The sequence below is a fragment of the Oncorhynchus kisutch genome, linkage group LG20, assembly GCF_002021735.2.
Source record: "Oncorhynchus kisutch isolate 150728-3 linkage group LG20, Okis_V2, whole genome shotgun sequence".
Classification (NCBI taxonomy): Eukaryota; Metazoa; Chordata; class Actinopteri; order Salmoniformes; family Salmonidae; genus Oncorhynchus; species Oncorhynchus kisutch.
Genome location: NC_034193.2, coordinates 4639030 through 4666616, shown reverse-complemented (window position 1 = coordinate 4666616; position 27587 = coordinate 4639030). Strand labels below are relative to the sequence as shown.

Below are 27587 nucleotides of genomic sequence, written 5' to 3'. Positions count from 1 at the left end.
GTCATCTCTCTCCTGTTCTATTGGACCCACCACTATGTCATCTCTCTCCTGTTCTATTGGACACACCACTATGTCATCTCTCTCCTGTTCTATTAGACCCACCACTATGTCATCTCTCTCCTGTTCTATTGGACACACCACTATGTCATCTCTCTCCTGTTCTATTGGACACACCACTATGTCATCTCTCTCCTGTTCTATTGGATCCACCACTATGTCATCTCTCTCCTGTTCTATTGGACCCACCACTATGTCATCTCTCTCCTGTTCTGTAGGACCCACCACTATGTCATCTCTCTCCTGTTCTATTGGATCCACCACTATGTCATCTCTCTCCTGTTGTTAGATCCACCACTATGTCATCTCTCTCCTGTTCTATTGGACCCACCACTATGTCATCTCTCTCCTGTTATTAGATCCACCACTATGTCATCTCTCTCCTGTTCTATTGGACCCACCCCTATGTCATCTCTCTCCTGTTCTATTAGACCCACCACTATGTCATCTCTCTCCTGTTCTATTGGACCCACCACTATGTCATCTCTCTCCTGTTCTATTAGACCCACCACTATGTCATCTCTCTCCTGTTCTATTGGATCCACCACTATGTCATCTATCTCCTGTTCTATTGGACCCACCACTATGTCATCTCTCTCCTGTTCTATTGGACCCACCATTATGTCATCTCTCTCCTGTTCTATTGGACCCACCACTATGTCATCTCTCTCCTGTTCTATTGGACCCACCACTATGTCATCTCTCTCCTGTTCTATTGGACCCACCACTATGTCATCTCTCTCCTGTTCTATTGGACCCACCACTATGTCATCTCTCTCCTGTTCTATTGGACCCACCACTATGTCATCTCTCTCCTGTTCTATTAGACCCACCACTATGTCATCTCTCTCCTGTTCTATTAGACCCACCACTATGTCATCTCTATCCTGTTCTATTGGATCCACCACTATGTCATCTCTCTCCTGTTCTATTGGATCCACCACTATGTCATCTGTCTCCTGTTCTATTGGACCCACCACTATGTCATCTCTCTCCTGTTCTATTGGTTTTCATTATAACTTTCTATGGTTGTCCAGAAGCCAAAGGAACAATCCTAGTCATATCAACCCATTCTAGATGTTGCATCTTTAGATTCCCCCAGATGCTCTGTTTAGAATGGTGTTTTCCCAGGTGTTCTGATTAGAATGGTGTTTTCCCAGGTGTTCTGGTTAGAATGGTGTTTTCCCAGGTGCTCTGGTTAGAATGGTCTTTTCCCAGGTGCTCTGGTTAGAATGGTGTTTTCCTGCAAATTGCATTTTGGCAAATGTTTGACAATTAAGTTTAATTGGCTGCTTCATTACATGAGCTGCATGTTCTGTTGAGATGCATTAGCATCCTCTAAATGAATGTTCTGTTGAGATGCATTAGCATCCTATAAATGAATGTTCTGTTGAGATGCATTACCATCCTATAAATGTCCTGTTGAGATGCATTACCATCCTCACAATGTTCTGTTGAGATGCATTACCATCCACTAAATGTCCTGTTGAGATCCATTACCATCCGCTAAATGTTCTGTTGAGATGCATTACCATCCTCTAAATGAATGTTCTGTTGAGATGCATTACCATCCTCTAAATGAATGTCCTGTTGAGATGCATTACCATCCTCACAATGTTCTGTTGAGATGCATTACCATCCTCACAATGTTCTGTTGAGATGCATTACCATCCTCACAATGTTCTGTTGAGATGCATTACCATCCTCACAATGTTCTGTTGAGATGCATTACCATCCACTAAATGTCCTGTTGAGATGCATTACCATCCACTAAATGTCCTGTTGAGATGCATTACCATCCATTACCATGTGATTTCTGTCATTCTGAGCACAGTGGGTTACACACCCAATGCATACGCGTCTGGTAAATGTCTCAAATGGCCGGTAATTAATAGCTTCCCGGTCACATTGTCCGGTGCCATATTTTCCTAACAGAAACCCTGACACACACACACACTTCCTGAGTGTTGTCTGGCACAGTCACCCAGTTCTCTAGCAGCTGGTCCCAAATCACTCCCTACCACTCCCCTTGGTCCGAGACATTTAATATTTTCAGATCTGAAGGGTATAAGTAAGCTGAAACCATATTGCTTACACCTTACAGATATGCAGAAGAGAAGAACTAGGGCCAACGGGGAGTGACAGGGAGCGATTTGGAAGAGGCTGTAGGGGAGTAAACCCGCGGTGAGCTCAACTACAGTGCAATAACAACACAATAACAAAACAATTTCTGGGTCACAATTAAGTACTTTACTGTGATTGTTTTCAATTAAAAAAGGTTCAAAAATAAAATGTGCTTCTTAAGCAATAGTTTTTTCTAGGACTGTCTGGGATTGGTCTGAGTGGGGAGAGGAACACTGAAAACGCTCTCTTATTGGCAGAGAGGTATGGATAGGGGTTACAAGGGGTCGGAAACGTTCTGTGGGAAGTTAAGCCCGGGAATTTGGGTAATTTTGCTTAAATTCGTCAAAAAAAGCTAGGTTATAACAGTGAACCTTTTTTTGTAGGATCCAAATGAGGCAATTCTAGATCTTGTGGCATATGTTGGTTAAACTATCCCCAATTCAATGGAATTGCAACCCTCTGCATGCACAGTGCATTCTTCCATCACATGCACAGTGCATTCTTCCATCACATGCACAGTGCATTCTTCCATCACATGCACTGTGCATTCTTCCATCACATGCACTGTGCATTCTTCTATCACATGCACTGTGCATTCTTCCATCACATGCACTGTGCATTCTTCCATCACATGCACTGTGCATTCTTCCATCACATGCACTGTGCATTCTTCCATCACATGCACTGTGCATTCTGCCATCACATGCACTGTGCATTCTGCCATCACATGCACTGTGCATTCTGCCATCACATGCACAGTGCATTCTGCCATCACATGCACAGTGCATTCTGCCATCACATACAGTGCATTCTGCCATCACATACAGTGCATTCTGCCATCACATACAGTGCATTCTGCCATCACATACAGTGCATTCTGCCATCACATACAGTGCATTCTGCCATCACATACAGTGCATTCTGCCATCACATACAGTGCATTCTGCCATCACATACAGTGCATTCTGCCATCACATACAGTGCATTCTGCCATCACATACAGTGCATTCTGCCATCACATACAGTGCATTCTGCCATCACATACAGTGCATTCTGCCATCACATACAGTGCATTCTGCCATCACATACAGTGCATTCTGCCATCACATACAGTGCATTCTGCCATCACATGCACAGCTGTTTCTCAAGATCTTGCACACTAATGAGATGCTATTGAGCCCACACTACTACACTGTCTGAGCCAAGGGCTACATGCTTTCTGGTAAGGGTTGATTACAACACTGGGTGGGGTGAATATATGTTATATCATTTTTTTGTTAACTAGTAAATAGTAGCCTACAGCAAAGTGTGTTTAAATAATAACTAATTTCTGCTAGTTTTTTTTTGTTGCTACCGTGTGGGTTTTAGCTTGCTTGAGCCTGCTAACTGAGGAGTGTTACATACATGTTTCATTTTAAAATATTTCTTACAAAGGAGTTATTTAATTTAACTGTTTAACTATTTATCTGTACATGAAATAGTATTTCTTTTTTTTACTCCTTTTTTCCTAATCGTTACAGGAAAATGCCACGGGCATTATCTGATGTGTGGAGACATTTCACTGCAGCTAATGTAGAAGGAAACGCTGTGTACATTTGCAAATACTGTGCCAAATCATATGTGAAGAATGCAACAAAGATTCAAAATCATCTGGCCAAGTGCATAAAGTTCCCTCAGCGCTCACAACAAGCAACCTCTGACAAAAGTCCCTCTACTCCTACTCGAGTTCAAAATGATGAATCAGACACCTTATCGATAGCAACAGCTCTGGCGAAGTACACTTCCAAGCAAGGGCTTTGGGATGGAGATGCAATATGGCAGTCGTGCCAACATAGCTCATCAGCCACCTGGTGGGAAGGGACTATGTGGATCTGAGGCTCTTTCCCCTGTTGCCTCCATCATCCTCCAAATCCTACCAACATCAGCCGCCTCAGAGCGCAACTGGTCCTTGTTTGGGAACACACACACCAAAGCACGCAACAGGCTGACCAATATAAGGGTTGAAAATTGGTGGCCATCCGGGCAAATTTTGAGTTTTTTTTAACCTGACAACGAGCCATCCTCCACAAGGTTGGAAAGTGACAGCGAAGATGAGGCCTCAAAGTCTGATGTTCAAGAGGTGGACATTGAGGAGGTTCAGGAGAGAGGAGATGGAAGCCTGAGAGGAATACAGTCTAGAAACTAAAGCTTTGGTAATCATTTTACAGATGTTGTAAACGTTCGGGGATCAATTCAATATTCCCTTTCTTTTGTTGTTCAGTGAAATCATCCCATTTGAAGAGTCAACTCATTTAATTAAAGTTAAATTCAAAACTAAATATATATATATATATATATATATATATATATATTTCTACTGGAAGGATTTAATCATTTGTAATTATGTCTACTTATGAGGTAAAAGGTTTATGTTTCTGTCTCCATATGATATGGTAAATATATCTATTGCAAAAAACATATACATTTAAATGGTATTAATATTAATTTGCATATAATTACGTTAATTCCCACGGAAAGTTTCCACCTCTGAATATTCCCCCAAAATGTGCAACCCTATTGGTTACAACCCTAAGTATGGAACTCTCTGTTATTGGTCTATTAACTAAATGTACCGCCTTTGATGTCACCAGGCCAAAACTCCATCCCACCAAAACAGGCTCCACTAGACCTTGAAGACACCACTCAACGCTCCACTGCTCTGATGCTGCTGAGTGTGTGTGAGTGTTTAAAAAAAATCCTGTTTGTATCTTGTTTGCGTATGCATGCAAGCTGAGAGACTTATCTCTGTGGACCACATAGACATGACCCCTAACTACAGCCCTTCAGACCACATAGACATGACCCTGAACTACAGCCCTTCAGACCACATAGACATGACCCCTAACTACAGCCCTTCAGACATGACCCCTAACTACAGCCCTTCAGACCAAATAGACATGACCCCTAACTACAGCCCTTCAGACCACATAGATATGACCCCTAACTACAGCCCTTCAGACCACATAGACATGACCCCAAACTACAGCCCTTCAGACCACATAGACATTACCCCTAACTACAGCCCTTCAGACCAAATAGAGATGACCCCTAACTACAGCCCTTCAGACCACATAGACATGACCCCTAACTACAGCCTGTCGGACCAAATCAGCCTCTAACACAGTGAAAAGCACTTGGCTGAAGGAACTACGAACAGTATCAAAAGAGTTCATGTTTGCCACAAGCTACAGAGAAGCCAACCAACCAGCTTCTAGCCTCTCATCTTAAAAGGAAAGAGGTTGTTTGCCACAAGCTACAGAGAAGCCAACCAACCAGCTTCTAGCCTCTCATCTTAAAAGGAAAGAGGTTGTTTGCCACAAGCTACAGAGAAGCCAACCAACCAGCTTCTAGCCTCTCATCTTAAAAGGAAAGAGGTTGTTTGCCACAAGCTACAGAGAAGCCAACCAACCAGCTTCTAGCCTCTCATCTTAAAAGGAAAGAGGTTGTTTGCCACAAGCTACAGAGAAGCCAACCAACCAGCTTCTAGCCTCTCATCTTAAAAGGAAAGAGGTTGTTTGCCACAAGCTACAGAGAAGCCAACCAACCAGCTTCTAGCCTCTCATCTTAAAAGGAAAGAGGTTGTTTGCCACAAGCTACAGAGAAGCCAACCAACCAGCTTCTAGCCTCTCATCTTAAAAGGAAAGAGGTTGTTTGCTACAAGCTACAGAGAAGCCAACCAACCAGCTTCTAGCCTCTCATCTTAAAAGGAAAGAGGTTGTTTGCCACAAGCTACAGAGAAGCCAACCAACCAGCTTCTAGCCTCTCATCTTAAAAGGAAAGAGGTTGTTTGCCACAAGCTACAGAGAAGCCAACCAACCAGCTTCTAGCCTCTCATCTTAAAAGGAAAGAGGTTGTTTGCCACAAGCTACAGAGAAGCCAACCAACCAGCTTCTAGCCTCTCATCTTAAAAGGAAAGAGGTTGTTTGCCACAAGCTACAGAGAAGCCAACCAACCAGCTTCTAGCCTCTCATCTTAAAGGAAAGAGGTTGACAATACAGAAGCAACCATTCAGAAACACCTCAGACACATCCTTTATATCCGCGACAGCAAAATGAATGGTGGTCGGTTTTTTATGGTTATTTTTCCCCATGATAAAAACAGCTTTTAGAGGGTATACTGTAAGATCTATTCCTACACAGAGACCAGGCACATATACATTGTATAAAATACATTAAAACACGCACGCCGTTGCTTTGTTGGCTCTGGAAGAGACAGGATATGAAAGAGACGGGTTTCTTTATTCCTGTGACAGACCAACTGCCTCAGGGTGTTCCCTCCATCTTTACACTACAAGAATCAAGAGGGTTTCTGTGATGTTCTATTGTGATGTTTGCACCGAGCCCTAAAGGAACACAAACAATTATTCAAATTCAGCAGATTATTTTGTAAAAAGATGTGGGTTAAAAAAAAAAAAAAACATTTAAAAGCTACAAACTCACCACATATTGATCCGGTGGATTCAAGGCATTACAGAGTTAAAAACAACAAAAACATGTGAGATAGTAGAATACTGTAGCTGGCAACTCACACAATTTGTCATCAGGATCTTCCTCAAATTGGGGGGGGGGGTGATTCTCACATCAGATCAGAACTTGTATGCGTGCAGAACCTCAAGAAAATTCTAGCAGTAAGACAAATCCTCCCTATAAAACTCAAGCTAATAGCACTGAACCATATTCTCTCACAGTCTTCTGTTTATTCTCTCTGTCACTACAGCCAGGGGTGGGGGGAAAAAAAAACATCTACCTTTTGGACCACCACAAAAAAACAAAAAAAAATGTTCTCCATGTTTGTGCTACATTTAGGCTTAAAGTCAACAGATCATGTCTTGCCCGTTCTCATATCCTCATGTGTCAGTTAATGCAAGATATTTAGGAAATGGAGTGAGACATTCAGAGGCGTTGGGAGGGTTTTAGTGACAGGCACGGATCTAACATTGAGTGGCGAGGGAGGACTGTTGTGTCCTATGCTGTCAGGGAGGATTTCTTTCATTGTTTTTGATATATTTATTTTATTTGACCTTTATTTAACCAGGCAAGTCAGTTAGGAACAAATTCAAATATCTGGTTTACAATTATTTAGTTGGCAACTGAATAGTAACTTCACAGCTAGTTACTCCCCCCCCCCCCCCCCCCCCCCTTTTATCCATCAAACTGGTATTCACGTCAACACAGATGGCTCATGGCTAATTTAGTGACCATTTCCTGTCATCTGAGGGGCTCTAAATGAGCCAAATAAGCCAATTAAAATGTCTTGACTTATTATGGAGAAATCAAGCTCTATTGCAAGGGCATCTTTTTATTAAAAGGGTTTCAAAAACAACTACAAACTGGCAGCTGCTTCCTGCTTCTAAATCTAAAAAGGTTATTAAGCTTATTCTACATAAACCAAACCTGGAAATGAAAAACTATTTAACAGATCTAGTTAAATATATTCGGAAAGTATTCCGACTCCTTGACTCTTTTTTCCACATTTTGTTCATTAAGTTACAGCCTTTTTCTAAAATGGATGGAGAAACCAAATCCTCATCAATCTACACAAACTATCACATGACGACAAAGTGAACAGGTTTTTTAGACATTTTTGCAAATGTATTCAAAATAAAAAACACCTTATTTACATCAGTATTCAGACAGTTTGCTATGAGACTCGAAATGGAGCTCAGGTGCATCCTGTTTCCATTGATCATTCTTGATATATTTCTACAACTTGATTGGAGTCCACCTGTGGTAAATTCAATTGATTGCCATGATTTGGAAAGGCACACACCTGTCTATATAAAAAGGTCCCACAGTTGCCAGTGCAGGACAGAGCAAAAACCAAGCCATGAGGTCGCAGGAATTGTCCGTAGAGCCCCGAGACACGATTGTGTCGAGGTACAGATCTGGGGAAGGGTAACAAAACATTTCTGCAGCATTGAAGGTCCCCAAGAACACAGTGGCCTCCATCATTCTGAAATGGAAGAAGCTTGGAACCACCAAGACTCTTCCTAGAGCTGGCCGCCCGGCCAAACTGAGCAATTGGGGGAGAAGGGCCACGTTCAGGGTCACTCTGACAGAGCTCCAGAGTTCCTCTGTGGAGATGGGAGAAAGTTCCAGAAGGACAGCCATCTCTGCAGCACTTCACCAATCAGGCCTTTATGGTAGAGTGGCCAGAAGGAAGCCGCTCATCAGTAAAAGGCACATGACAGCCCGCTTGGAGTTTGCTAAAAGGCACCTAAAGAACTCTGACCATGATAAACAAGATTCTCTGGTCTATTGAAACCAAGATTGAACTCTTTGGCTTGAATGCCAAGTATCTTGTCTGGAGGAAACCTGGCACCATCCCTACGGTGAAGCATGGTGGTGACAGCATCATGCTGTGGGGATGTTCTTCAGGGACTGGGAGACTAGTCAGGATCAAGGGAAAGATGTACGGAGCAAGGTGCAGAGAAAACCTTGACAAAAACCTTCTCCAGAGCACTCAGGACCTCAGACTGGGGCAAAGGTTCACCTTCCAATAGGACAATGACTATAAGCACACAGCCAAGACAAAGCAGTCGTGGCTTTGGGACAAGTCTCTGAATGTCCTTGAGTGGCCCAGCCAGAGCCTGGACTTGAACCCGATCGAACACCTCTGGAGAGACCTGCAGCGACGTTCCCCATCCAACCTGACAGAGGATCTGCATAATTTGCAAATAAATTCATTAAAAATCCTACAATGTGATTTTCTGGATTTTTTTCTCTCATTTTGTCTGACATAGTTGAAGTGTACCTATGATGAAAATTACAGGCCTCTCTCATCTTTTTAAGTGGGAGAACTTGCACAATTGGTGGCTGACTAAATACTTTTTTGCCCCACTGTATGTTAGTCTGATGTGTATAAACAGGAGAATCCAGATGCAGCACTTGGACTATTTGTAAAATGATGATTGACAATTGTTCACAAGCAGCTGTTAAGAAACTAACTGTGAGAACTGTTAGAGCCTCCTAGATTGATGATGAATTGAACAATGGTACGGTTCAAAGACATGACGCAAACGAGGTGGCCAACAAGTCAGTTACAAACGCGAACGAACATCTCAGGAGAGACCTGAAAATAGCTGTGCAGCGATGCTCCTCATCCAACCTGACAGAGCTTGAGAGGATCTGCAGCGAAGAATGGGAGAAACTCCCCAAATACAGGTGTGCCAAGCTTGTAGCTTCATACCCAAGAAGACTCGAGGCTGTAATCGCTGCCCAATGTGCTTCAACAAAGTACTGAGTAAAGGGTCCGAATACTTAACTCATGTTTTTGCTTTCTCATTATGGAGTACATTATGGGGTATTGTGATGTCATTATGGGGTATTGTGATGTCATTATGGGGTATTGGGATGTCATTATGGGGTATTGGGATGTCATTATATGGTATTGGGATGTCATTATGGGGTATTGTGATGTCATTATGGGGTACTGTGTATAGATTGATGAGGGGGGGGGGGGGGCAATTTAATCCATTTTAGAATAAGGCTTTAACGTAACAAAAATGTGGAAAAGGTTAAGGGGTCTGAATACTTTCCGAATGCACTGTATGTTCCACTCGGAAGGAAGGAAACCACGTTTGTATCAATTTATGCTCCTCCCCCCCAAAAAAATATCCCTTTTGTAACCTGAAGCATGATCACTTTATCAGATTATACACATTATTATTGGAATTGACATGAATGCCATTATTGATTGTAAACTAGATAGATCTGGACCTTCTCATAGCTCTAACCTAGATAGATCTGGACCTTCTCATAGCTCTAGATAGATATGGACCTTCTCATAGCTCTAGATAGATATGGACCTTCTCATAGCTCTAGATAGATATGGACCTTCTCATAGCTCTAAACTAGATAGATATGGACCTTCTCATAGCTCTAACCTAGATAGATCTGGACCTTCTCATAGCTCTAACCTAGATAGATCTGGACCTTGTCATAGCTCTAACCTAGATAGATCTGGACCTTCTCATAGCTCTAACCTAGATAGATCTGGACCTTCTCATAGCTCTAACCTAGATAGATCTGGACCTTCTCATAGCTCTAACCTAGATAGATATGGACCTTCTCATAGCTCTAACCTAGATAGTTCTGAACCTTCTCATAGCGCTAGATGTAAGATCTTCTCGAGAATTGACTATATTTAAACATCTACTGATATTACAGGTAACATGGAACTTATAAAAACATTACTGGCCATTCTGATCATAATCCCATTCTTTGTAAAATTTTAACTCTTCCCAATGAAAAAGAGTGCAATGAGATGGAGGTTTAATCATATTTTACTACACAACTCTGACTTCATCTCTCAGTTTAGATGCAATTTAAAATGTATATTTTAAATAAAATCAGCACTCCGTGGAGGAGTCAACTAGGGGGCACGGTTAGCTGTAGAAGGTTTCAGAGGAAAACACACTTTTTCCTCTAATGTACAGAAATTAAGACTTCAGATCAGTGAATTGGAAAATCATTATAAAATGCTGGAAGACTCTCTTTAAAAATTTTTTTAAAACTATTCAACAGTGAAAGAAATTGAGCTGAAAAACAAGACTGGAACTGGAACTGGAACTTAATGACCCGTTGCGACGTAGAGGATAATTCATTATGCATTTATATTTAGAGGGTGAGACAGTAGGCCTAGCCACTTCCTGGTGCTGCAGCTTAAACATCGCTGAAGCAAGATCAGCTGATCTTGATCAGATCTCCTACCACTGATCTCTGATCCTACAGAAATAAATACTACTATTATTCAGACTGAATTTCAGGTCCTCACATAGCTTTGATACTTCTGCTTGTTCGGCAGTTCCTGGAGAACCTTACGTTGCCCGGAGAACCTTACGTTGCCCAAACTCTCTCAACAAGAAACAGTTGTATTGGAGGAACCTGTCACTTAATCTGAAATGAAAACTGCTCTTTTAAATATGAAGAAAGACAAAGCGCCTGGTATTGATGGAAAAAACTCCTGAACTCACAACAAAAGCATCAGGAGGAAGTTAGTAGTTCAAAAATCTAAAAAATATATATATCACCCATCATTCCAAATGAATTTCCTGAAGACCTGGTTAAACCCAAAGGCTTCTGGTTCCTACAGCTTCTCCAGCTTCATTTCAAGATGTGTTATTTTTCAGATTTACTCAACAAAATGCTTGTACCTATTATAGAATAGTCAGTAAATGTGTGGAAAGCTACAGAGAAGCAGATGAGATCTAATCTTAAAGGGCATTCATACTCTCCAATATGGCGTAATAAATTACAATATGGCGTAATAAATCATTCTCAGCGTGTAAAGAAACCATTTATATCAGATTCCTGATCTGAGGAGGGTATTTATACTTTCAAAAGACGCATTCAACGAGAACGGACTCTTCAGTTTCCAGGAAATCCGCCATTTTTTAAAATGTATTTTTTATTGAACCTTTAACTAGGCAAGTCAGTTAAGAACAAATTCTTATTTACAATGACGGCCTAGTGATGATGATTTGTGATGACTCTGATTGGCACTGGTCAGAACGCCAACGGAAAACGTGGTTGGCAGTAACCATAACTTCTAAAATAAATGTTGTAAAAAAAATTTTTTTAAAGATTGATTCCGCCTCATCAGTTAGCATTGCAACAATGGCTGCTCACATTTTAAAAAATTGTCCTTATGGAGATCTCCACAGCCACGATCCACAGGGCCAAGGTGTCCACTCTGGTTGTCCTTATGGAGATCTCCACGATCCACAGGGCCAAGATGTCCACTCTGGTTGTCCTTATGAAGATCTCCACGATCCACAGGGCCAAGATGTCCACTCTGGTTGTCCTTATGGAGATCTCCACGGCCACAGGGCCAAGATGTCCACTCTGGTTGTCCTTATGGAGATCTCCACGATCCACAGGGCCAAGATGTCCACTCTGGTTGTCCTTATGAAGATCTCCACGATCCACAGGGCCAAGGTGTCCACTCTGGTTGTCCTTATGGAGATCTCCACGGCCACAGGGCCAAGGTGTCCACTCTGGTTGTCCTTATGGAGATCTCCACGGCCACAGGGCCAAGATGTCCACTCTGGTTGTCCTTATGAAGATCTCCACGATCCACAGGGCCAAGGTGTCCACTCTGGTTGTCCTTATGGAGATCTCCACGATCCACAGGGCCAAGATGTCCACTCTGGTTGTCCTTATGAAGATCTCCACGATCCACAGGGCCAAGGTGTCCACTCTGGTTGTCCTTATGGAGATCTCCACGGCCACAGGGCCAAGGTGTCCACTCTGGTTGTCCTTATGGAGATCTCCACGGCCACAGGGCCAAGGTGTCCACTCTGGACACATGAAAGCGGACATTTCTGAACTTAATCAACGGGCCTTTGCATCCATGAATGTGGATCATTAATGTATCATTATATCTGAGGCTATATGATATATTGTTCAGTAGATTTACTACGTAATATTTATTTATAACTCCAGATTGATTTGGCTGTCAGATCGACGGTGGGGGTGGGGGGGGGCCCTTTATAAATGTATTCATAAAATATATTGTATGAATCAAAATAATACAAATTTGACCTAAAAAGAAGAAAAAAAATCTAAAATAAGAGAGGAGGTTTCTAATGTTTAAAACAAAAAACAAATGGGAGAAACTGATTAGGGATTAGGGAAGAAGTCATGTGGTATAATGTGGCTCAATTCAGTTTGTAATCTTTTCAACAATGGATGTTGATAACAAATATTGTAGATGTCTGTCAGAGATGATAATCTCTGTGTCCTCTACCAGCAGACCGTTTCAGCTCTAACATCGAACAACCACCTAGCGTTTGAACAACACGATGTAACTGACCCCCCAAAAAAACACCTTTCAAGGTTCATTCCATGAACTTCTACATTTAATTTAATTAATTTGGGCTTTGAATATAAAACAAATGTATAATAACTTAAAAACCTATTCCCAAATGCCAACGTGACCTGGTGAAATAGACATTCTTACCCGCTAATGCCAACATCTATCAGTCTGTCTGTGGGTGTCTCTCTGTCTCTCTGTGTGATTTCCTGATGACAGCTGGTCCGTTTTCCTCTTGTCAAACATGAAGCTATACCCTCCTTCCCTCTAATCACAACATTCTACCATCAACAAGTCGAAGTAGTAGAGCAGGAAAACACCAAAGTTGTTCTCATAATATCACATAGTAATTGATTCTGTCTCCCGTAACTACGCCAATAGAAATCTCATTGACTCCTATAAAAGCATGACCTTTCATTGGCTGAACCACCGTCTGGTCTGAGACTCCTATAAAAGCATGAATTTTCATTGGCTGAGGCCCCCGTCTAGTCTGAGACTCCTATAAAAGCATGACCTTTCATTGGCTGAGGCCCCGTCTTGTCTGAGACTCCTATAAAAGCATGACCTTTCATTGGCTGAGGCCCCGTCTTGTCTGAGACTCCTATAAAAGCATGACCTTTCATTGGCTAAGGCCCTGTCTGGTCTGACACTCCTATAAAAGCATGAATTTTCATTGGCTGAGGCCCATTCTGGGCTGAGACTCCTATAAAAATAATTGGCTGAGACCGTCTGCTACGAGACTTGTTGGTTCTCTCTCTTCCTGCAGCCTTTCCCCTATATTCCTTTAGCAGTGGTGGCTCACATATTCCTGATCGAGATGCGCTTTTAAATGGAAAGTGCGAGATTCTGCAAATTATGGAGGTTCCTATCTAGCGTTACTGCAATTTCTAACTAGGGGCGGCAGGATAGCATAGTGGTTAGAGCGTTGGACTAGTAACCGAAAGGTGGCAAGTTCAAATCCCTGAGCTGACAAAGAACAAATCTGTCGTTCTGCCCCTGAACAGGTAGTTAACCCACTGTTCCTAGGCCGTCATTGAAAATAAGAATTTGTTCTTAACTGACTTACCTAGTTAAATAAAGGTAAAATTAAAAACTAGCATAGACGTCTAGTCATTGAGCGAACGCTAGTTAATAATGGCTCGCGAAACTAACTTCAACTTCATTTCAAACTACACGCAAAGACATCAAAAATGATGAATCTGACTTTGGGTAGTTAGAAAAAGGGCTTAATTGACAAAATCTCACACTATCCCTTTAAGATCAGTGACAACTTATATTTGTAACAAACAGACCGGGCCATGAGTCAACAGCCACCTCATCATCTCTCTACAGCCCAGTGGTGTGAATGAGAGCCAGGAGAGTAGAGCCACCTCATCATCTCTCCACAGCCCAGTGGTGTGAATGAGAGTCAGGAGAGTAGAGCCACCTCATCATCTCTCTACAGCCCAGTGGTGTGAATGAGAGTCAGGAGAGTAGAGCCACCTCATCATCTCTCTACAGCCCAGTGGTGTGAATGAGAGCCAGGAGAGTAGAGCCACCTCATCATCTCTCTACAGCCCAGTGGTGTGAATGAGAGCCAGGAGAGTAGAGCCACCTCATCATCTCCCTACAGTCCAGTGGTGCTCATCAGTTATATTTCATATGGTGTCAACATAATGAGATTTTCATGCATTTTGAAGTAGAATGTCTTTTTTTTTTTAAGTCACCAGAGGTCACCTTCTCAGTCATTCCATAAAATAAAAAAAATCCTGTACAGCTGTTGAAAAACAATAATCCTAGGTGACACTGTCTCGCTCTCCCTATTTCCACCCCCCTTTCGCTCTATCGTTCTCGCTCCCTCTCCGCCCTTCGCCCGCTCTCTCCGCCCTCCGCTCTCTCTCTCCGCTCCCCCTCCGCTCTCTCTCTCCGCCCTTCGCTCCCCCTCCGCCCTTCGCTCCCCCTCCGCTCTCCCTCCGCCCTTCGCTCTCCCTCCGCCCTCCCTCCCTCCGCCCTCCCTCCGCCCTTCCTCCGCCCTTCGCCCTCCCTCCGTCCTTCTCTCTCTCTCCCCTCCATCCTTCTCTCTCTCTCTCTCTCTCCCCCTCCATCCTTCTCTCTCCCCCTCCGTCCTTCTCTCTCTCTCCGCCTCCGTCCTTCGCTCTCTCTCCCCCTCCGTCCTTCGCTCTCTCTCCCCCTCCGTCCTTCGCTCTCTCTCCCCCTCCGTCCTTCGCTCTCTCTCCCCCTCCGTCCTTCGCTCTCTCTCCCCCTCCGTCCTTCGCTCTCTCTCTCCCCCTCCGTCCTTCGCTCTCTCTCCCCCTCCGTCCTTCGCTCTCTCTCCCCCTCCGTCCTTCGCTCTCTCTCCCCCTCCGTCCTTCGCTCTCTCTCCCCCTCCGTCCTTCGCTCTCTCTCCCCCTCAGTCCTTCGCTCTCTCTCCCCCTCCGTCCTTCGCTCTCTCTCCCCCTCCGTCCTTCGCTCTCTCTCCCCCTCCGTCCTTCGCTCTCTCTCTCCCCCTCCGTCCTTCGCTCTCTCTCCCCCCTCCGTCTTTCTCTCTCTCTCCCCCCCTCCGTCCTTCTCTCTCTCTCCCCCTCCGTCCTTCTCTCTCTCTCCCCCTCCATCCTTCTCTCTCTCTCCCCCTCCATCCTTCTCTCTCTCCCCCTCCATCCTTCTCTCTCTCTCCCCCTCCATCCTTCTCTCTCTCTCCCCCTCCATCCTTCTCTCTCTCTCCCCCTCCATCCTTCTCTCTCTCTCCCCCTCCATCCTTCTCTCTCTCTCCCCCTCCATCCTTCTCTCTCTCTCTCCCCCTCCATCCTTCTCTCTCTCTCTCCCCCTCCATCCTTCTCTCTCTCTCCCCCTCCATCCTTCTCTCTCTCTCCCCCTCCATCCTTCTCTCTCTCTCCCCCTCCATCCTTCTCTCTCTCTCCCCCTCCATCCTTCTCTCTCTCTCCCCCTCCATCCTTCTCCCTTTCCTTGCCAGCACTGCATAGTTTGTGAGAGTCTGGGAGCAGAGAGAGAGAGAGACAGTCGAGTCAGACTCCCTTGTTGGCTGTTTCTCTTTCCTCTCTCCCTCTTTCTCTCTTGCCCACTCTCGCCCCCTCTCTCATACCTCTCTTTCTCCATCTCTTTTCCTCTGCCAGCTCTGCTCAGTTAATCCATCTCCATTTATGAGAGAGACATAAAGGAGAAACTCTAAACTAACAAAACAGAACCGCTCCATTGAACAAAAAAAAATACGAGTTGTTTTTTTAGTGGTTAAAAGGCAACGTGAGGAGACGTCACACTTTGAGAACAAGGACAATAGGTCTACATAGTGAAATGTCACCAGCAGGCTAATGCACAACAGATATAATCCAACGTCTTTGGGTTTGGAGGGTCTTGAGAAGGTGCCCCCCCTGGCTGCCTCCAAAACGTAACCCTTTTCCCTATATAGTGCACTACATCTGACCAGAACCAATAGGGTGCCATTTGGGTCACAAATCCCCCACATGACCTCATGTACCCTCCCCTCCCTCACTATCCTCACCATCCACATGCAACAGGTGTCACGTGTTAGGCTAAACTTGCCTGCAGACCCACTGAGCCTTGCAGTACACCTGGTCTGCAGATGACTAACAAAGAGAAACTACACAAAGAACTAAACAAGTTTAGTGACTGATGAGGAGGAGGGCAAACCATCCAAAGCACTGTGACTTGGTCAGCTACATAAGAGACCATCGTGACTCAGTCAGTGACTTAGTCAGCTACATAAGAGACCATCGTGACTCAGTCAGTGACTTAGTCAGCTATATAAGAGACCATCGTGACTCAGTCAGTGACTTAGTCAGCTATATAAGAGACCATCGTGACTCAGTCAGTGACTTAGTCAGCTATATAAGAGAGCATCGTGACTCAGTCAGTGACTTAGTCAGCAAACATAAGAGACCATCGTGACTCAGTCAGTGACTTAGTCAGCTATATAAGAGAGCATCGTGACTCAGTCAGTGACTTAGTCAGCTATATAAGAGACCATCGTGACTCAGTCAGTGACTTAGTCAGCTATATAAGAGAGCATCGTGACTCAGTCAGTGACTTAGTCAGCTATATAAGAGAGCATCGTGACTCAGTCGGTGACTTAGTCAGCAAACATAAGAGACCATCGTGACTCAGTCAGTGACTTAGTCAGCTATATAAGAGACCATCGTGACTCAGTCAGTGACTTAGTCAGCTATATAAGAGAGCATCGTGACTCAGTCAGTGACTTAGTCGGCTACATAAGAGACCATGGTGACTTAGTCAGCTACATAAGAGACCATCGTGACTCAGTCAGTGACTTAGTCAGCTATATAAGAGACCATCGTGACTCAGTCAGTGACTTAGTCAGCTATATAAGAGAGCATCGTGACTCAGTCAGTGACTTAGTCAGCTATATAAGAGAGCATCGTGACTCAGTCGGTGACTTAGTCAGCAAACATAAGAGACCATCGTGACTCAGTCAGTGACTTAGTCAGCTATATAAGAGACCATCGTGACTCAGTCAGTGACTTAGTCAGCTACATAAGAGACCATCGTGACTCAGTCAGTGACTTAGTCAGCTATATAAGAGAGCATCGTGACTCAGTCAGTGACTTAGTCAGCTACATAAGAGACCATTGTGACTCAGTCAATGACATAGTCAGCTACATAAGAGACCAAATGGAACACACCTCCCTATAGCCCTCAAAATCAGCTCTGGACCTTGAAGTCAGACGCAGTGTTGTTTCCCCATTCTTCCCCTCTAAACCTGGGACCTGGGACGGACGTAGACCTGGGACTCCAGGTGGGTGCAATTCATAATCAGGGAGAACAGAAAACTAGCAGACTACGGACCTCGTCGGGTCAGAGGTGAATACCCCTACCCCTATACAGTTAAAAGCAGTGCCGTTTGCAGTTACAACCCATGACTGAATCTGACTTATATCTGCACTTCAGAAACATTCAAATCAGAACAACCTGCAAGATGCAGAAATCGCTCCTCCATTTCCTGGTTGCTAAAATTGTAATAATTTGCCTAACTTCAGACAGATGTGACAAAACAAGTCTAGTATAGAGAATTATTGTACCATCTAAACCTCTGAAATATATTTAGCATAAAAATACATTTTTCAGCTGTTTGTTGCTGGTGTAAAAAAAAAAAAAAATGCCAAAACGAAACATAAGAACAGAAAGCATAGAAATAGAGCACATAGAATAGATAAACCACTTCTCAGACTTGCTTTCAATGAGCATGACAGATCTATAACAAATATTTCTATTACATATTGCAGCTGTAAAGCAGACAGGTCCAAACTAAATTCTTCCTCTTCTTCAAAACGTTAAGACTACAAGGAGCTTCAGTCTCAAAACAGGCTCAGTCAAATCAAAATGTCTGGAAACTGAGATATGGAGAGATGACAGAGGACATAAACACAAGTTTTACCTGAAGTACTCACTGCTGTAGAGTAAGGGTTCAGGGTACTGGTGTTCTCAGCCCAGCATCCACATCCATGATGAGCAGCCTAGGGAGGGAGAGAGAGGGAGGAAGGGATAGAGAGAGAGGGAGGAAGGGATAGAGAGAGAGAGAGAGAGAGGGATAGAGAGAGAGAGAGAGGAAGGGATAGAGAGAGAGAGAGAGAGGAAGGGATAGAGAGAGAGAGAGAGGAAGGGATAGAGAGAGAGAGAGATAGAGAGAGAGAGAGGAAGGGATAGAGAGAGGGATAGAGAGAGAGGGAGGAAGGGATAGAGAGAGAGGGAGGAAGGGATAGAGAGAGAGGGAGGAAGGGATAGAGAGAGGGATAGAGAGAGAGGGAGGAAGGGATAGAGAGAGGGATAGAGAGAGGGAGAAGGGATAGAGAGAGGGAGAGAGGAGGAAGGGAGAGAGAGGGAGAGAGAGGAGAGAGGGAGGAAGGGATAGAGAGAGGGAGAGAGGGAGGAAGGATAGAGAGAGGGAGAGAGGGAGGAAGGGATAGAGAGAGAGAGAGGAGAGAGAGGGAGGAAGGGATAGAGAGAGAGAGAGAGAGGAGAGAAGGGATGAGAGAGAGAGAGAGAGAAGAGGAGGAAGGGATAGAGAGAGAGAGAGAGAGAGGAGAGGAAGGGAGGAAGGGATAGAGAGAGAGAGAGAGAGAGAGAGAGAGAGAGGGAGGAAGGTGATAGAGAGAGAGAGAGAGAGAGAGGGAGGAAGGGATAGAGAGAGAGAGAGAGAGAGAGGGAGGAAGGGATAGAGAGAGAGATAGAGCGAGATGGAGGAAGGGATAGAGAGAGATAGAGCGAGATGGAGGAAGGGATAGAGAGAGAGAGATAGAGCGAGGATGGAGGAAGGGATAGAGAGAGAGATAGAGAGAGATGGAGGAAGGGATAGAGAGAGAGATAGAGAGAGAGGGAGGAAGGGATAGAGAGGGATAGAGAGAGAGGGAGGAAGGGATAGAGAGAGGGAGAGAGAGAGAGAGGGAGGAAGGGATAGAGAGAGGGATAGAGAGAGAGAGGGAGGAAGGGATAGAGAGAGGGATAGAGAGAGAGAGGGAGGAAGGGATAGAGAGAGAGATAGAGAGAGAGGGAGGAAGGGATAGAGAGAGAGAGAGAGAGGGAGGAAGGGATAGAGAGAGAGATAGAGAGAGAGGGAGGAAGGGATAGAGAGAGAGAGAGAGAGAGAGAGAGAGAGGGGGAGGAAGGGATAGAGAGAGGGATAGAGAGAGAGAGAGAGAGAGGGGAGGAAGGGATAGAGAGAGGGATAGAGAGAGAGAGAGAGAGAGAGGAAGGGATAGAGAGAGGGATAGAGAGAGGGATAGAGAGAGAGGGAGGAAGGGATAGAGAGAGGGATAGAGAGAGAGAGGGATAGAGAGAGAGAGAGGGAGGAAGGGATAGAGAGAGAGAGAGAGAGAGAGAGAGAGAGCATTAATTACTGCTCATTCTCAGCAAGTAGATTAAATGTTTAATTTATTAAATTATGGAAATAAGTAGTGGACAAGTGGCAACAAATCACCCTGTTAAAGCCCTGTCCTGGGACCCAGAGGACATGGTTACTGTCCCACCCTGTCCTGGGACCCAGAGGACATGGTTACTGTCCCACCCTGTCCTGGGACCCAGAGGACATGGTTACTGTCCCACCCTGTCCTGGGACCCAGAGGACATGGTTACTGTCCCACCCTGTCCTGGGACCCAGAGGACATGGTTACTGTCCCACCCTGTCCTGGGACCCAGAGGACATGGTTACTGTCCCACCCTGCCTGGGACCCAGAGAGGACATGGTTACTGTCCCACCCTGCCTGGGACCCAGAGGACATGGTTACTGTACCTGTCCCACCCTGCCTGGGACCCAGAGGACATGGTTACAGTCCCACCCTGCCTGGGACCCAGAGGACATGGTTACTGTCCCACCCTGCCTGGGACCCAGAGGGCATGGTTACTGTCCCACCCTGCCTGGGACCCAGAGGGCATGGTTACTGTACCTGTCCCACCCTGAATGGGACCCAGAGGACATGGTTACTGTACCTGTCCCACCCTGCCTGGGACCCAGAGGACATGGTTACTGTCCCACCCTGCCTGGGACCCAGAGGACATGGTTACTGTACCTGTCCCACCCTGAATGGGACCCAGAGGACATGGTTACTGTCCCACCCTGCCTGGGACCCAGAGGACATGGTTACTGTACCTGTCCCACCCTGCCTGGGACCCAGAGGACATGGTTACTGTAACTGTCCCACCCAGAGGACATGGTTACTGTACCTGTCCCACCCAGAGGACATGGTTACTGTCCCTGTCCCACCCAGAGGACATGGTTACTGTCCCTGTCCCACCCAGAGGACATGGTTACCCTCCCTGTCCCACCCAGAGGACATGGTTACTGTCCCTGTCCCACCCAGAGGACATGGTTACTGTACCTGTCCCACCCTGTCCCACCCAGAGGACATGGTTACTGTACCTGTCCCACCCTGCCTGGGACCCAGAAGACATGGTTACTGTACCTGTCCCACGCTGCCTGGGACCCAGAGGACATGGTTACTGTACCACCCTGCCTGGGACCCAGAGGACATGGTTACTGTCCCACCCTGCCTGGGACCCAGAGGACATGGTTACTGTCCCACCCTGCCTGGGACCCAGAGGACATGGTTACTGTCCCACCCAGAGGACATGGTTACTGTCCCTGTCCCACCCAGAGGACATGGTTACTGTACCTGTCCCACCCTGCCTTGGACCCAGAGGACATGGTTACTGTACCTGTCCCACCCTGCCTTTGACCCAGAGGACATGGTTACTGTACCTGTCCCACCCTGCCTTGGACCCAGAGGACATGGTTACTGTACCTGTCCCACCCTGCCTTGGACCCAGAGGACATGGTTACTGTACCTGTCCCACCCTGCCTGGGTGTTTCATGGCTAAACCCCCACTGGACACTGCAGCTGCCACGTTCCCCTCTCTGTCCACTACGATCGCTCCCACCGTGTCCAGCAACCCTGATCCATTCTCCTAAAGGGAAAACAAGATCGGGTGACTCAGAAAACATTCATTCATACACTGACTCCAAGAGGAAAACAAGGTCCATAAAAGTGAATCTTAACTCCCACCAGAGGTCAACTTTTAACTTAGTCTTCCAAAGAAATCAAGGGCTAAGATCAAATTCGAATCAAACAGATGTTAGGATTCACCTTTAAAATGATCAGATAATCAATCAAATTAAATCAATATAATTGAGTAGACATAACGTACAGTGGTTCTATCCAACAGTAGGTCTCTTAAGCATGGTGGTGAATATACAGTGGCTGCCAATACCCCTCTCTCCATAAAACATGAAGTGTGATGTGTATGGCCAAGGCAAAATCAATCGATCATGCTTAGCTCAAAGAATTCTAGACGTTCTAAACCTAGGAATGAGCATATTTTGATCAGACATCTTTCCGACCACCAGACATGGGAATAGTCCATTGAAATGGACCCAGGTTCAACATTAACATGATCAGGAAATCATTTATCCTTCTCTCCTCTCAAATTTTTCAACTGTTCATTCTATGTTGTTCATCTGAACCGTTTGTTTTCCTTCACTGATTGAGGTTTTCTTTGGAAGGGGCTTGTTGGTGAATTGGAGGCGAAGGAAAGGTCGGTGGATGGCATGATGACTCGCTCTTCCACAGACTCTCTCTCTCTCCCCGTGTCTGTCTGTCTGTGTGTGAGAACATGTGTTTAAAGATTCAGACTCAAGCCTTTGCAAAACAAACCCTGTACAGAAACACATTGTATTAAACCATCAGTCTCCAGGGACTCCTGGCCAACCGTCTCCAGGGACTCCTGGCCAACCGTCTCCAGGGACTCCTCACTAAAAGCCAACCGTCTCCAGGGACTCCTCACTAAAAGCCAACCGTCTCCAGGGACTCCTGGCCAACGTCTCCAGGGACTCCTGGCCAACAGTCTCCAGGGACTCCTGGCCAACAGTCTCCAGGGACTCCTGGCCAACAGTCTCCAGGGACTCCTGGCCAACAGTCTCCAGGGACTCCTGGCCAACAGTCTCCAGGGACTCCTGGCCAACAGTCTCCAGGGACTCCTGGCCAACAGTCTCCAGGGACTCCTGGCCAACAGTCTCCAGGGACTCCTGGCCAACAGTCTCCAGGGACTCCTGGCCAACAGTCTCCAGGGACTCCTGGCCAACAGTCTCCAGGGACTCCTGGCCAACAGTCTCCAGGGACTCCTGGCCAACAGTCTCCAGGGACTCCTGGCCAACAGTCTCCAGGGACTCCTGGCCAACAGTCTCCAGGGACTCCTGGCCAACAGTCTCCAGGGACTCCTGGCCAACAGTCTCCAGGGACTCCTGGCCAACAGTCTCCAGGGACTCCTGGCCAACAGTCTCCAGGGACTCCTGGCCAACAGTCTCCAGGGACTCCTGGCCAACAGTCTCCAGGGACTCCTGGCCAACAGTCTCCAGGGACTCCTGGCCAACAGCCAACAGTCTCCAGGGACTCCTCACTAACAGCCAACAGTCTCCAGGGACTCCTCACTAACAGCCAACAGTCTCCAGGGACTCCTGGCCAACCGTCTCCAGGGACTCCTCACTAACGGCCAACAATCTCCAGGGACTCCTGGCCAACCGTCTCCAGGGACTCCTCACTAACGGCCAACAGTCTCCAGGGACTCCTCACTAACGGCCAACCGTCTCCAGGGACTCCTGGCCAACCGTCTCCAGGGACTCCTGGCCAACCGTCTCCAGGGACTCCTCACTAACGGCCAACAGTCTCCAGGGACTCCTCACTAACGGCCAACCGTCTCCAGGGACTCCTCACTAACGGCCAACCGTCTCCAGGGACTCCTGGCCAACCGTCTCCAGGGACTCCTGGCCAACCGTCTCCAGGGACTCCTGGCCAACCGTCTCCAGGGACTCCTCACTAACAGCCAACCGTCTCCAGGGACTCCTCACTAACAGCCAACAGTCTCCAGGGACTCCTCACTAACAGCCAACAGTCTCCAGGGACTCCTCACTAACAGCCAGATAGATTAGGTTAGGGGAGGGTTTGGCCGGCAGGGATGTTCTTGTCCCATCACGCTGTAGCAACTCCTGTGGCGGGCCAGGCGCAGTGCACGCTGACACGGTCGCAAGGTGTACAGTGTTTTCTCCGGTGCGGCTGGCTTCCGGGTTAAGCAGGCATTGTGTCAAGAAGCAGTGCAGCTTGGCTGGGTTGTGTTTCGGAGGACTCACGGCTCCCGACCTTCGCCTCTCCCGAGTCCGCACAGGAGTTGCAGCGATAGGACAAGACTGTAACTACCAATTGGATACCACTAAATTGGGGAGGAAAAAGGGGTACAAATAATTAATTAAGTTCCCGCAGCAATATTCCAACATCTAGTGGAAAGCCTTCCCAGAACAGTGGAGGCTGTTATAACAGCAAAGGGTGGGACCAACTCCATTTTTAATGCCCATGATTTTGGAATGAGATGTTCAACGAGCAGGTGTCCACATCAGAGTATATGAGCAGAGCAAGGAGTGGAGCCCAATTTGACTGGAGCGTGGAGCGACATTCCCAAAAGGCTGAAGGAGACAGCCTTCTCGCCCGCTCCAGTAGCGCTCACTTCACAGGCTCAGGGCGTGCCCGGCCCAGCATGCATTTGAAGTCTACTTGTGTGCTGCTATAGCACAGATCCATGAGCAATGAGTGGGATCTGGTCCACATGCACTACATGACCAAAAGTATGTCAAAATCTATTCAAGTAAGATATGATTAGTTATGTGCAATTCAATTTCTAAAAGTTCCACTCTTCTCAGTCCGTAATCCGCATGGTTTTCACATGTGGAACAGGTGTTTGTGTCTCAGATTTATTTTTTAAATCAGAGAGAAATTTAAAAATGGGAACATTTTTATGGCTTGGCAAACACAGAGACATAATAGCATTGCTGTATGAAAATCAAAACCAGACCAGCTGAAATCAACATTTTTTTATGAAATCAACACGGTTCTCTGAGTACAAACTCTATGCACTCACTCTCTCTCTCTCTTAAAAACACATTCTGACACAGCTCATATTCACAGCACTAGATTCCTCAAATGGAAGCTGTTTTGAATTGGTGTGCTATAAAATTCAACAAGTTCAAATATATATTTTTTAAAGGATATGATCGCAAAAATAACCTACAAAACGTATTGTTAAGTAGAAACTCACAAACGTAAAAATGGACTACATTGACATTGTTTTAATACTTCTACAACAACATCAGTCTGGTGCAGCCACCAACTGATTGTCATCATCTCATGGTTGCTCAACTAGGCCTCAATCCTGCCATGGGAAAGCAGAGCACCACGACATATGAACTATCCAGTAGGTTTAGGCTACAACATTACGGAGGAGGAGGAGGAGCTAGGGGAGGAGGCTAGGAAAGCAAATCAAAACCCTTTTCAAACCTAGTCCTCTATGACACCTCCACGAGCCAACGGACACCTCCACGAGCCAACTGACACCTCCACGAGCCAACTGACACCTCCACGAGCCAACTGACACCAACACACCTAATACAGTTCTCTATGTTCAATGAATTCTCTCTTCTTGGAATAGTTCAGGATTAATCAAACTTAATTCTGATGAATCACAATGTTTACCAAGTTAACAATAACATAGACCTAGTATGTGGGGAAAACTACAAGTGAACTGCCTCAACCCAATTCCATTCCAGTCAAAGGTTTGGACACACCTACTTCATTCTCATTCTCTCAACCAGCTTCACGGGGAATGCTTTTCCAACAGTCTTGAAGGAGTTCCCACATATGCTGAGCACTTGTTGGCTGCTTTTCCTTCACTCCGCGGTCCATCCCAAACCATTTCAATTGGGTTGAGGTCAGGTTATTGTGGAGGCCAGGTCATCTGATGCAGCACTCCATCACTCTCCTTTTTGGTAAAATAGCCCTTACACAGCCTGGAGGTGTGTTGGGTCATTGTCCTGTTGATAAACAAATGATAGTCCCACTAAGCCCAAACCAGATGGGATGGCGTATCACTGCAGAATGCTGTGGAGGCCATGCTGGTTAAGTGTGCCTTGAATTCTAAATAAATCACTGACAGTGTCACCAGCCCCACACCATCACACCTCCTCCTCCATGCTTCACGGTGGGAACCACACATGCAGAGATCATCCGTTCACCTACTCTGCGTCTCACAAAGACACAGCGGTTGGAAACCAAAATCTCAAATTTAGACTCATCAGACCAAAGGACAGATTTCCACCGGTCTAATGTCCATTGCTTGTGTTTCTTGGCAAGTCTCTTCTTCTTATTGGTGTCCTTTAGTAGTGGTTTCTTTACAGCAATTCGACCATGAAGGCCTGATTTACGCAGTCTCCTTTGAACAGTTGATGTTAAGATGTGTCTGTTACTTGAACTCAGTGAAGCATTTATTTGGGCTGCAATTTCTGAGGCTGGTTACTCTAATGAACTTATCCTCTGCAGCAGAGGTAACTCTGGGTCTTCCTTTCCTGTGGTGGTCCTCATGAGAGCCAGTTTCATCAAAGCGCTTGAGGGTTTTTGTGATAGCACTTGAAGAAACTTTCAAAGTTCTTGACATTTTCCGGATTGACTGACCTTCATGTCTTAAAGTAATGATGGACTGTTGTTTCTCTTTGCTTATTTGAGCTGTTCTTGCCATAATATGGACTTGGTCTTTTACCAAATAGGGCCATCTTCTGTTTACTGGAATGCATTTCAAATAACATGTGTGCCTACCTTGTCACAACACAACTGATTGGCTCAAACGCATTAAGGAAAGAAAGTCCACAAATTAACAAGGCACACCTGTTATTTGAAATGCATTCCAGGTGACTAACTCATGAAGCTGGTTGAGAGAATGCCAAGAATGTGCAAAGCTGTCATCAAGGCAAGAATAAAAAATAACATATCTGATTTGTTTAACACTGTTTTGGTTACTACATGATTCCATATGTGTTATTTCATAGTGTTGATGTCTTCACTATTATTCTACAATGTAGAAAATAGTAAAAATAAAGAAAAACCCTGGAATGAGTAGGTGTCCAAACATTTGACTGGTACTAATTAATTAATTAATTATATATATATTTTTTCTTCTTTGTATTCTGTGTGTGTGTAATTATATATATATATATATATATACACACACACACACACATATATATATATATATATATACACACACCGAATACAAAGAAACGCAACATGGTCAAATAAAAGATACGCACAAAAAAAATCATAATTATTTCTCTTAAATTTTGTGCAAAAACTTTGTTTACATCCTCGTTAGTGAACATTTCTCCTTTGCCAAGATAAACCATCCACCTGACAGGTGTGGCATATCAAGAAGCAGTTTAAACAGCATGATCATTACACAGGTGCACCTTGTGCTGGGGACAATATTAAGGCCACACTAAAATGTGCAGTTTTGTCACACAACAAAATGCTACAGATGTGTCAAGTTGAGGGAGCGTGCAATTGGCATGCTGACTGCAGAAATATCCACCAGAGCTGTTGACATATAATTGAATCTTAATGTCTCTATCATAACCTCTCACCATTATAATAACAGGGGAGGTTAGCATTTTATATAGCCAGAAAGTTACAGACACACAAATATCATACCCCCCCCCCAAAAAAAATTTTTGGGGGGGGGGGGGGGGGGTGGGGGTATTTGTGTTGCCAGAGAAATCCATCAATTAGGGCTTAATTAAAGGGCCTTAAAGGGAAATCCATCAATTAGGGCTTAATTAAAGGGCCTTAAAGGGAAATCCATCAATTAGGGCTTAATTAATTATTTAAATTGACGGATTCCCTTATATGAACTGTAACTTCAGTAAAATATTTGAAATTGTTGCGTGTTGCGTTTCGCTTTTTTGTGAATGTGTGTGTGTGTGTGTGTGTGTGTGTGTGTGTGTGTTTAGCAGTCTTATGGCTTGGGGGTAGAAGCTGTTCAGGGTCCTGTTGGTTCCAGACATGGTGTATTGGTACCACTTGCCGTGCGGTAGCAGAGAAAAGTCTTTGACCATTTCAGAAGCTACCTGGTGTTGCTGGATTCTTTTTAGGGCCTTCCTCTGACACCGCCTGGTATAGAGGTCCTGGGTGTCAGGAAGCTTGGCCCCAGTGATGTACTGG

The 27587-nt window shown here is 45.3% G+C and overlaps 1 protein-coding gene across 2 annotated transcripts in view; it reads right to left on the bottom strand.

The window, feature by feature from the left end:
* The window catches only part of tasp1 (taspase, threonine aspartase, 1), a gene marked incomplete at its 3' end in the record, with an annotated part of 79759 nt that overhangs the window by 25742 nt on the left and 26430 nt on the right, over positions 1-27587 (bottom strand). For both annotated transcript variants that reach the window (XM_031799620.1, XM_031799621.1), the window contains 2 exon segments: positions 18443-18521; positions 21346-21465. In XM_031799620.1, the coding sequence (XP_031655480.1) occupies positions 18443-18521; positions 21346-21465 (199 nt within the window).